This window comes from Gasterosteus aculeatus, chromosome 20 (genome assembly GCF_964276395.1).
Source record: "Gasterosteus aculeatus chromosome 20, fGasAcu3.hap1.1, whole genome shotgun sequence".
In the NCBI taxonomy this organism is placed as follows: Eukaryota; Metazoa; Chordata; class Actinopteri; order Perciformes; family Gasterosteidae; genus Gasterosteus; species Gasterosteus aculeatus.
In genome coordinates, this window is record NC_135707.1 from 12,317,337 (window position 1) to 12,330,110 (window position 12,774).

Sequence of the window (12,774 nt, forward strand, 5' to 3'; positions counted from 1 at the left end):
GCGAGACGCAGGTTGCAGAGGTGACGGTTGTGCGCGTACAGGAATGCTCTTCTGCCTGTTTCACATTTTTCAAATAGAAAAGGCTCGTTTATTCGGGACGTTACTACAGCTGTGGACCCCCCCCCCCCCCCTTGAAATGCTTTCAAGAAAACTCGACACATGGCAGAATCTTACAGCATTTTGGATGTAGCCAAACCGCAATGAATCTGTAAACCTGTGTTTTGTGTCTGTCCTGAGCGTGTCTTCCTGCTGTCACAATCTCAGCTGCAATGCTGCTGCGCCACCTGCCGGCGGCTCTGAGTGGGTGTTGGTGAGGAACAGGAGACCTACAAACACGGGTCATTGGAAAGGTTCAAAGATAATTCATTTAGCAGAGCGATAATGTTTCGTGCTGCTAGATTTGTAGTTTTTCGCTCACATTCCTGTATTGACGAAGGTTTCTGTTGCAGTGACTCTCAATCTCTCTGCCGTGGTGCTAGTAAGATTATTCTAGAAAAGCAACATTAACCCAACTGGTGTCTTGAAATGTCAAAATCATGTGCCATCAAACCAAACTGACCATTACTTCATTCTGCAAAACATTTTGTGACTTTGGTCCACATAAAACCATTTAATGCTCACAAGTCTCAGTTTCAAGTTTGAATTAACAAGCATACAGAACAGCTTGTTAAGAAAAACATTCCCCTATAAAATGTTGGATTCCAACATATTAAAAACACACCAGAAGCCACGTTATGTATGTCTTGTTTGCCCTTTGAGCTACTAAAGCATTGATGATTTAAGTAAATTAATGGGCTATTTGTTATTGGTTTATCAAAATTAATTACATTTAAAATGGTGTAAAACAACAGCGGGGGATTTTTTTTTAAGAAATATGTGTAAACTATATGACAAATAAGGGAATCGTATCATGATTTCATCATTTGTTTTTCCGTGTGTTTTCATAATTAATCATATTGTGTGATCCCTGGAACATAAAGTAGGCCTGCAGGCATGTTGTGAAGGAGACTCACTTCCAGCTGCACGCCTTCTAAACTACAATGGATCATTACTACTGAGCACCAAAGAGAGGATTTATTTTGAGAAAGGCTAAAACCCAAGTACTATTTTGGCTTAATGAGGTGTTGTAGCTGCAATTGATTTTTGCTTTTATATGGAAATGAGCTCAGATGAATCAGATGAAATGTTACTTCTTTGTTCTGGTAATAACCTTCAAAACCAAAAAACAAACAGAGAATGCAAACTTATTAAAGGTAACTGTATTTAAAGGTTGTTAATTATTACTTTTTTAACCCTCATTCAGCACAAAACCACACAATTGTTATTTCAATGCAGCAGGGAACTTTTGCACATTATAGTCTCACACAAGCAAACAAAACAAATGTTCTAATTTCATTCAATCTTTCTTGTAATATGTGAATCCTCCAGGTAAAAAGAATCCCATTTAGCGCATTTCCTTCATCATAAGGATAATTTGAAAAGCTGAATATGTTTGCATGGTTTGCTCCTTGTTAACGTGCATCCGGTCGTCTCTTGCACTTTATTTACCGTTCCTGGTTAATTGCTTTTCCTCTTTTGTGAATAGTCACATCATTTTTTTTCTTTTTGGGGATTAATATTTCATACAACGACTTTCTGTGATTTTACTAGTCACAGTAAAACTTGGTCATAAGTGTATTTTTACCCATTCCCAGTAGGAAGCAGTGCAGCACTGTGGTTTCACCGTGGGACTCTGCACTTGCATGTGCACATTGTCTCATGTGTTCAACAGATGAATCAAAGACATGGTAATATATATATACATACATAATGTAATGGAGGTGTGAATTTGGATCACTGTGTGTTTTGTCTGGGTACTGCATATGTTTTTGTCCAAGACAGTTAAATACAATTTATGCAAATTATAATGTTCTGTACTAACAGATGTGAAATGAGAGAAGCCACACGTTGGCTCGCCTCATTATTTTTCCTGTTTTTGTCAAGATCATTTTCACTAAAGAGGTAAAGTGTACCGCAACGGTCTCTCTATGACACTGGTGCGGTCATGGTTCATGACAGCATGGGCAGGTTTACTTTATATTATAAGAGGAAGTGACAACTACCCGTTGTTGTTGCAGGAGGATTTCACAGCAGGAATTGCTCATGTCAATTATTTCAGTTATTTCCCCTCTTTGACAGAAATGGTTTATTAGGTGAACGCCTTCTCATTTCACACAGCAGCAGCGACCTTTGCTGGAAAGAGAAGTGTAAAAGAAACGAAAAACCTCATTCATTGACAAACAAAAACAGTCGGCAATGCTTTGTCTTATAGACTTATAGACGTATAGAAGGCTGAATTATGCGTCTCGTCTGTCAACAAAGGAGAGGAAAATGGATTATAGTCGGTATCCGGACCAATCTTTAACTGAGACAACGTTTTCGCTCACACAGTACAACGCCGTCGAGGGATAATCTGAGCAGTCTGAGTAACATGTTTGTACATGATTTTCAATTTCATGGATAATGAAAACCGAGTGAAAACAAACGCTCCATCTCTTTATGTTTACATTGTTTAGCTCGCGCTTTACTCTTAACTTGTGTCTGGAAGGAATGCAACACCAGGACACACAAAATGCTCCTTGAGGAAACATAACCAACATGTGGTAGCTGGGACCAGATGTGTCGACCACAGTGTCAGTCCACCTGATTCAGTCAGTGGTGAGTTAAAGTTTCCAATGCGGAGCTATTTTAGGAAGCAGCAGCAGTCCCACGGGGTGTAACAGGGTTTTCCACTGTGACCCTCCGGGGTAAGGGTCAGGGAGGAAGGTCAAAGAGTCACCGCCCACTGTGAGTGGGGCTCAAACACTTTGGTAACTTCTGGGTCTCTTGTGATGGCTTGAACATCCTGCACTGTTAAAGGAGAATCCAGATGAAGAGGTTTACCCAAAATGCAGTGTGTGAACACCAAATCAGTGTTATATTCGTATGTGGTTGATGGGTAATTATATTTGATTAGCTTTTACATTGTTTCGCTCTTATTAGCTTTTACATTGTTTGCTACCTAAGAATAACACATTATTACAGTTATAATACAATTACAATTCTAAAACACAAAGTTTAGTTTACATTTTTAGACCATTCCTTCTTGATTTCCTACATCTTACCAATTCAGCCCAACATAACATTAATTTAGACACAAGTCATGATCTCTTTCATCATCCCAATGATTGACCGTAAGAAAATCATGATTTTAAAGTTTAATGTAATAAAGACATCCAAACTTATTATTTTATTTTATTATTTTTATTTATTTTCAAATGTTGAGTTTTGAAATATATTTGAGCAACAAGTAGAGTGAAGTATAAATCAATTACTAAGAAAAACAACGACATAACAATATATACAATTTATGTTTACACAAAATAAAGGTGTGTATTTGATACACAGTCAAACAAGCTATTCTGCAAGTATTTACAAATCTTGTCATTATAAGAAATCCGTTGTGTCTGTGTACTACTACTAATTAAAAGAAAATACTTTTCCATTTATTGAAGGGATCATCAACATTATACAGGGGTCAGACTTCTTGCATATGTTACAAATGACACTAAGTCCCGACAGTGACCCCTCATTGGACCAGGTCAGAGCACACAGTCTAGTCATTTCAAGAATGCATCCCATCGTTGGAGGAGTTTCATGGCAGGGACGCTACCATCTCCTTTAAATTTCATGCTCTTTGTCTAAAAATCTGAAACCAAAAGTTCTGATCGGCCAATCCGACGTTTAAGCTATCCGGTTGGAAGCAACCACGAGACTCCTGCATGTCCTCACTACTCTGTAACTTTACATCTTCATAGGTTATAACCGTCACAATGTAACCGTCCAGCTCAAGTCTGTGGTGATTGGTTGGAAGTACACTCCAGTCCACAAGGTTTAAGTGCTTTGCTTCTACCAAAGAGTAAAAGATGACACTTCTAATTCTGTCCATAATAACCAGATCGGTTGGTATATCACTGACTTGTTTTAATGTACCATTTAGAGTTATTACAAGGTTTTATGACCTATACGCGCTGTATCCCATCTCCGACGGCTGCCACACAGCGTTGTCGCTGGGACAGTGGCTGTGGCAGGCACACGTCAGGATCACCATGACTGGTCTCCGGGTCGTTTTACCTTTGGCGCAGCGGAACTCCACCAGGGCGGTTTTGGTCCTGTGTGGAGTACAGCAGCGGCCGTCCGTGCAGGAGCCACAGTAGCGAGGCTTGTAGGCCTGGACGCTGGTGCAGTTCTTATAGGAGAGGTGGACGGCCGCGTCGCTCCTCACCATCCTCTGACACTTACTGCCTCTCTGCAAGGGGGAAAAAAAAGGCCAGTCACTGAATGCTTTTGTGCTGCATCCCTCGCATGATATTTCATCATTACATTTTTCAACAGAGAGTAAGGTGGCGTGTGTAGTATCATGCTACTGGCTTCACTGTTGAGCAGAAACCCCCTAATTAAGAACAAGTCACGCCAAAAAGTACCTTCTGTGCGAGTTGTGTCAGCTGTGTCTGGTCCGGCTGGTTGTCACAGGGTCTGATCGTGCACAGTCGGCTCTGCTTCACCATCTCACACATGCGGTTCTTGTTGCTGACCCTGGTGGACACTCCCGTGCCGCAGGTTTGAGAGCAGGCCCCCCACTCTGTGGTCTGCTCAATGCAGTTAAGGCTGGGGTCCCATCCGTCAAAGCTCACGGTTTCCTCCCGACGATAGGCTGAGAAACACACGGGCGGACTGTGAGTTCAAGGAACAAGACCAAGATGTAGAAAACATAAAGGGAACATCATGCTTGATTGCATTCAACTGCGTGCGGTGATGGATCACATTGCTCTTTGACATTCAACACTTAAGGGACAAACACTGTTTCTTTCCTTTCGGTTTCCCCCTCATTTCTCTGCTCTCATACCCTTGGTCGCTGCTCCCCATACCCGAATCAGGTCAGTAGGCGTGTACATAACCTTTAAACTCTGTCTCACACTGCAGTGGCGCTGACGTCAAAGAGGGACGGTTGATTGCATGCGTTTATCTGCGCATTTATAGTCCCATCTCTGCCCAGTCTCAGCCTACTGCCAGACTACTCACCCGCCATGGCAAAGCCGCCCAGTGCACTGGCCTCAGCCTGGGGCTCACACACCCACTTCTCGCAGCACTCTCCGGGCACTTGGACCCTGCGGGGCATGGGGCAGTCTGGTCCGGGCAGCATCACGTCCAAGTTACAGCGCGGCACGCAGGCCGTCTGCCCGTCACGGCACACACACTGGTATTTGCAGCTGGGGAAGAAGGTCTGGCCGTTCTGATAGACGGAACCGCCCAGAACACACGCTTCTCCTTTGTGAGCTGAAAGGCACCGAATAGGAAAACGCGTCCTTTATTGTGGCTATATTCAAAGGCAGCGGACTGGGCATCCTGCACACAATCAATCGGTGATGTCCACTCACCGGCGCAGATGCCAGTCCTCCCGTGGACGGTGTATTCACACTGCAGCCCCTTCCGTGTGTCGCAGGGGTTCATGTCAGAGCAGACCTGTCCTCTCTGACGGGCACACACCAGGCAGCACATGCAGTCGTCCAGCATCAGCGGCACCCCTGGGAGACACTCGGGGGGCTCCTTTGGACACTGGCATCTCCGAGGGCACACCTGGGACCAGACTATTGTCAACACCTGGGTGGGAGACAAAATGATTGCTCTGTAATCAAACAATGACTTAAGTAATCAATAGTTAATGGATCACTGAAACTAATTTGGACTGTTGATAAATAAAGCACTAACCAATTACGGTACATTATGACTGAAAAAGTGTTTGTGAAATAAAGAATACAATTGAGAAATGATTTACATTTATGAAATTAAAATATAAAATTAACATATGATACCAACAGTATCTTCTGTCACAATTTAAAACTGTCTAAATAAAACCATGACTTTTTACTGTTGTAATATCTACCTGTGCTGCGAAGAAGACAGAAAAAGCTCTCTCCGACAGGTGGGTCATCTTCCCGCGTAACAAAGCACAGTCCAAAATATCTACAGTCTAAAAGGGCCTAGTTGTCCTCGTTAGAGCGGAGTCCTTCCTCCTCTTCGGCAGTAGAGTAGCAGAAGTTCGGGATCTCTTTGTCGTTCTGGCTCGGGGCTCCGGAGAGGACGACCTTATATAGCGGAGCTGTCCTGCTGGCACCATGACGACACACAGGAAGGAATGTCGGAGAGATCGCCCAGAGTGTCGGAGGTGTCAAGTAACGAAGTACAAATACTTCGTTACTGTACTTAAGTAGGAATTTGGGGTATCTATACTTTACTGGAGTATTTATTTTTCAGACGACTTTTTACTTCTACTCCTTACATTTTCACGCAAATATCTAAATAAGTACTTTCTGCTCCTTACATTTTAAAAACAGCCTCGTTACTTCCGGCTTGTCGCAGTTCAAAAACCCAAAGACAAAAAAATCCATCTAGATAAACGGCGCTATGCGGACAGTGAATGTGATTGTGTTTGGATGAGAAGTATAAACATTTAGCATCCAGACACCCGATTGGTTTCTCCGCGATGCGCCGGCAGATCGGAGCGACACCGGGTGGGAAAAGTGGTCGGTGGAAAGTTGGTATTTATCGACATGGACCCCCCTCCTCTTCCTCTTCCTCCTCCTCTTCCTCACGCAGATTCCATGTAACATTAAATGAGCATCTTGATGACCGTGGGTTTGTCCTAAATGTTTTATTGAGAGTCTGGCACAACACAGCGACTTGCGTATTAAATAGACGTGTGTCTTAATGCGGCTTTGCAAATGAACACACAGGGATTCGTTATTTGCTCATGAAGCCTGAACATACTGGTTATTTGGCCGATGTTTTGATAACCGACCGCTGCCAGTTCAGTGTTTCCCATCATTATAAACAGGGGTTCCCCCCCTATGACGTAGTAAACCTGGGGAGACACTGCAGTCTACCGAATCAATGCAAACAACGTGTGTGTGACTCGTGTCACTGGAAAATGGGTTGTGGTTTTATCTGTTTAAGTCAGATACATTTGTTGTTGTTGTTGTTTCCATCATCCCAACGGCAGGTCACGTGATCTGCAGGCACCTTCTCATCACATTGTAACGGACTGACAAAAATTTGGACAAACCTTGAACTCATGAAACTCATTCAATGAATGAGAAAGTGTGTCCAAACCTTTGACTGGCACCGTATATAATATTTCATATATAACTTATAAGTCAATAAATGATATACTGTACTTATATTTGATGATTTGCTATCAGTTACTTATTAATGAACTATTTTTCCTTTTGAAGTTCCCGTGTGGGGGATTCCCTTTCCTCTGCGGGATGCTCCTGTCATGAAATATGGCATTGGGGTTCCCACTGACAGTGAATGGTGACCCTTTGACCTTTCTTGCTGAACCCAACCCGAGGGGGTCACAGTGGAAAACCCTCTTATTCCCTGTAGGATTGCTACTGCCTCCTAAAATAGCTACACAACGGAAACTTTGGTTCCTCAGTAGTATGGAGGACTGACATGTGGTCGAAACATCTGGTCAGACACGCGTTATGGGTTCTTCCAAGAATATGCACTCGGGTGAATTTGGGGGGTCAAGCCGACTGGATCCCTGAGGAGAAGGGGGAAATGAAATGTGTATAGGAGTTGGATGAAGGAACATGATCAGTGTGAATCTTCATGTTTTATTTGTGTGTGTTTCATTGTGGTTTAACATCATTCTAAGATATTTTGTTACACGTGGAAGGCACAATGTAATCACTTAAAGAGATTATAAAGAAAGCTTACTACTAAAGGAAATATGTTTAAAATGTGTTCATGTCAACTTAGCACTTTCCTATGGTGGTGTTTTAAAAACATTCATGAGAACAAGATCAGAGTTGAAGGACACCAGCGGCAGAAAGGACACATTTATGTCAAAGAAAATAATCACTAAAAGCCACAGCAGCAACAAGACTGCATGACAGTCTGGAGATGTTGAACCGACTGAGGCAGTTTGCTCTGACCGACACAACGCGTTTCACTCGTCAACAGTTGATCTTGTATGTGTTTTTAGCTTTGGGCATCTGATATTTTCAGTTAATGTTACTCTTGGCATGAGTTTCATGAGTTCAAGGTTTGTTTCCACAGTGTGAGGGCCCATTGTGTGTTTTACAGGTTTTCAAGTGGGATATTGACATTTCCGAGGTGAAGAGGCCATTAGAGAAGCTGTGGCCTGTGAGATTTGTTTTTGTGGTGGTGTTTAAAATCAGAAGACGTCAAACTATTAATCACGTCTTTCCACTATACGGCGCAGTGAGCACTTACTGTAGGAATAAATATTTCAACATGTTCAAGGTAAATCCAATCATTAAAACATGGAATTTCTTTTAGAGAGAGTTACAAATAAATTTGTTGCAGAAGTTTAGTGTTCAACATTTTTTATTCTACAGACTTGACATGCACCATTTGGTTACATCCTCTACTAACACTTAATTTATTGCAGTCTTTGTTGTCTGTTGCTACAACAATATGTTGTTCTCAGCAAGGTACAAGATCTAAAATATGTGCCCAAGAAAATACTAACAACCACCACATTTGGACAGCTGTCCAAAAGATTTGTATGCAGGTTCTTCCCAACTTCCTTCATCAACGACGGCCTGATCCTTTTTAGATGTTCTCCCATTGTTTGCCCCTATTTACCGTGTGGCAAAGTGTGATATCTCCCAAGAACGAGGTGGGAAGCTTGCATGCGCACATTCATGGTATCTGTGAAATATTTCCACTCCTAGAAAAGAGCAAGTCAAGCTGCTGGCCTCGAATGGAGAAAGATGGAGTACACGGAGAAGGAGGGATGGCAGGACTGGCCTCCTTTTGTCTCCCCTGCTTGTCAGTTTCCTTCATCCAGAGGGGGTCTGTGGTAGGACCAGTGGCTGTTAGGATTTCCAAATACCCCCCATGCTCCAGCGTTTAAAGGACCCACTTTAAACTGAGGTTCGACACACTCTATTCTAAACAAAGACGGATCACACGGTTGAAGACTTGCTTACAGACGACTTGTCGGCCCGTCGGCGGCTGTTGGGGATCAAACCTTTTGCCAAGTGGTCGGGCCACACAGTCACTGAGAGCTCGCCGTGAGTTTACACTGACGGTCCCACATCCTTTAATGTTCCTGCAGCATAACGTGGTCGACAGTCTGTGTGGCGCAGTGGGCGGAGGACCTTCTGTGTCCCTTTCCTCCAGACTTCTGCTGTTCCCAGCAAGGAACTTTATTAACAAAAAGAAAGATAAAAAACATCACTGCTGAATTATGCTCCATCATGTTTTCCAATTAGACTAAATCATGCCTATCTCAATTGAATTGAATGTAGTTGTATTTATATCAATTATTAAAGACTTAACTGAATATTTATTCATGAATCCATACTAGCAGCTAGCAGAGTAATTTTTGGAATCAAACAATCATGGCAACATGATTATTGTATTGCTGTATTTACAGACACAGATTGTTTGTAATAACTGTGTCTGAACATTGCACACACGGCATAATTGAAATGCTACTTTTTTGTACATGACATCATATTTCCCTTCAGTGTCTAAAAATAGAAAAGTAGATGTATAAAGTTTTGTTTGTGTAACCGATGTGGTATTGCTACACACACCGCCGACTGAATCACACGTAAACTAAATCAAAACGCTTAAACATCTGGGATTGGAGTGCATTTAAAGCAGGAAACCCAGACAGCTTGAACAATTCCACACGGCTTAAGCAGCATATCCTTTGACAAAATATTATTTTTGTGTCAGATCGCTGAACTTTGGCTTCGAGCCTCGAGACGTGTAACTCCACAGAGCACCATTACTGGCTTAATGTCCGTATGATATCTACCGAAAGGAATTTTAATCGCCGTTGTTCGTCTGTGTTGGTAGGCAAAAAATTGGAAATGTCAGCACGATGAGATATTCAGCCAGCGAGCTTAAGAGCTGCAGACGTCACCGTGGGGATATTTTGGAGAGCGTTTGACTGGGACTCCATGTGAGGCTCTGGTTGGGTTTTGAAAGAGTTTACATGATTGGAAAACAGCTGCTGGTCTTTTCTTTTTTCTTTCTCCCTCTGACCTCTCCCTCCCTCCATCTCTTTACCTTACTTTCTCCCATGCAGATCATCGGTTTACATCGCTTCCTCCACACATTCACAAACATATATAAGGTGCTCCCCATACTTTCAACTTGCTCGCCAAGTGGCCGGCAGGCCGTGGGTTCAGCAGCTTGGGAGGCCGCCGCAAATCTCTCACTCGGGGTTTATTTGCTGCACGCCAACCGTACATGAGCTGAGACTCTGCGCTGGAGGCAGATGTGCCTTATGGTGGGAGGCTGTGGATGGATGCAACACTTGTTTTATTATTTGAAGCTCAATATGGAAAAAACTCATGAGGATGTCAAAGGCTTTATGTTCTGTCAGAACAGACATAACTGGTACCTTTTTGTACAAGCACAAAGTGAGAATCACAGGACCTCTGTATGAGAGAAACAGTGTTGTTGTACAGTATTGATCACTCTTGGATTGTATTAGATTGACTACTATATCGCGGTATATTGGCTCACAGCAGATATACGGATATCCATGCAATCGGAAGGTCTGTCCTGAGGTCTTTTTAAATATCCGCAATGCGTTGCTCTCCCACGACAATCATCATCAAACGTCTACTTTGAATTCTACAATAATTCACGTTTTATTAATGCACATGACTAATTCAGCTTCTTTCCGAGAGTTTTTTGTGCTTTCTCCCCTAGCAGGGTCCGTAGATCGTAGTTCCTTCTGGACCCTGGTCCTGACACCTGCCGTGGCCCTGCTGACACCTGCTGCTGCCATCATCATAATCATTATTATATTAAATATTAATCATATTACTGTACTCGTAAACCAACATTGCCCTCTCCTTAAGTCTCTGTGCTCTCCCTCCCCACAGGCTTCTGTGGATGGTGGTTCTATGTGATGGTGGTTCTATCTGATGGTGGTTCTATGTTATGGTGGTTCTATCTGATGGTGGTTGCCCCTGCAGTGGTCCTGCTGTGCGCCTGGCTTACTACTTACTACTACAATTACTTGAATAATTTCTGTCATAGGAATTAAATGTATTATACATTGTTCATTCTGTACACATGGCATCCATTGTAGTCTGTCCATCCCGGGAGTGGGATCCCTCCTCTGACGTTCTCCCTAAGGTTTCTTCCTTTTTTTCCCTCTTGGAAGGGTTTTTTCATTGTTTGGGGAATTTTTCCTGTGCCGATGGTGGGTTTCGGGACAGAGGATGTTGTATGTGTGCAGACTGTAAAGCCCTCTGAGGCAAATTTGTAATTTGCGATTTTGGGCTATACAAAATAAAATGAATTGAAATGAATTGAATTGCCCAATTGTGCTGTATTGTCTGTGGAATCGTTGGAGAGAGCGTTATTGCTGTCAGAGGCAACATGGCTCACGCTCAGTGACTCTCAGCTTGTCGGACAGGACGCCCTGTTGAGTGTTCAGTGTTTGTCACATTCTGGCGCCGTGGATGGACGGTGATGTTTGTTTGAACTTGGTTGAAAAACTGAGCACATAACTGCCACTTGGGGCACTTTTACAAACACAAAGCCACAGAGAAATTTATGGGCCCATTATCACAGGTATTATTTTTAACAGTGCACAGAGAGCTCCGAAAACAGAGCTTACCCAGGGAGGTCTGAATGGATTGATGAAACCCAAATATTTCATCCCGGAGGGAGGATCACATTTCAGCTTGAATGTTGGACTTTTGGACATCAATGTAATGTTTATATTTTATACTTATGATTTTGACTTGAGTTTTCCAGTTGTTGAGTCGTACCATGTTTAAATTATGTTACTAAAGGCATTTGTCCAAATAAACGTGTTGCTTATTTGAATAACTTGATTTAAACACTGTCTTTAAAACATAGTATCCTGTTGTCCAGATGAGTCCTTCTGGCTGAGTCGTATATTCAAAAGTTATACTGCTGATACCTGGTATGTTTTGCTAAAGGATTGTTAATTCAGTATTTGCCAACATGGGACTTCAATTTGTATAGAAAGTGACGCAAATACAGAGACTACAGAGCTTCCCTTGAAACACCACGACCACACTTTTTACACAGTTTACCCAACACCCTTTTAAATAAAGGCTCCCTATTACTCAGTTTAAGTGTTGGCGTGCTGTGACGTATGTGGAGTTTATGATTGTAACAAAACATCTGGGACAAAGAAATAGTTTGCACTCTTGGGTCTCACAAGTTGTTTCCTGCTTCTTTGGAGCAGAATAACATCTTTCATTATGCAAGGTTTGGTTGTTCATTTATAAAACCGTTGGTACAGAGATAATATTGCAGGGAAAAAAACAATTGAATATATTATTTGACTATCTGTCATAATGTCTTCAGTTTTACACAAACAACTGCCTCAATAACTGTATAATCCACAGAGAAAAAGTGAATTTGTCGCCCATAAATATATAAAATGTAATTTCAGTGAATAAAAACTTGGTTGTTGACCAAAACCTTTGTGTCTATATCCGGTATGTCGTTTCCACTTGATTCGGGCTAAAAAAGCTCTTGTGCGAGGATATATATATTTTTCCTCTGACTGACCTTCTGTTGTAAAGGTCGTTGAGGAGCTCGGCTGAAACCATGGCGATCAATGACCCGACAAATCCATACATTGTGACTTTTGTGTACAATTGAGCTTACAGGTCCCGTGAACTGCATTCGGCACTTGGCATTTTGGCAATG

General features: G+C 42.3%; 1 protein-coding gene across 1 annotated transcript; it reads right to left on the minus strand.

The window, feature by feature from the left end:
• Window positions 1–3,266: 3,266 nt before the first annotated feature.
• LOC120810096 (CCN family member 3) lies at window positions 3,267–6,264 on the minus strand. The gene is made up of 5 exons (XM_040164364.2): window positions 5,963–6,264; window positions 5,457–5,679; window positions 5,101–5,355; window positions 4,503–4,732; window positions 3,267–4,327 (listed from the first exon to the last, which is right to left on the minus strand). Exons 1-5 carry the CDS (start codon window positions 6,008–6,010, stop codon window positions 4,034–4,036), a joined length of 1,050 nt encoding a protein of 349 aa, XP_040020298.1. The 5' UTR covers window positions 6,011–6,264; the 3' UTR covers window positions 3,267–4,033.
• Window positions 6,265–12,774: the final 6,510 nt, after the last annotated feature.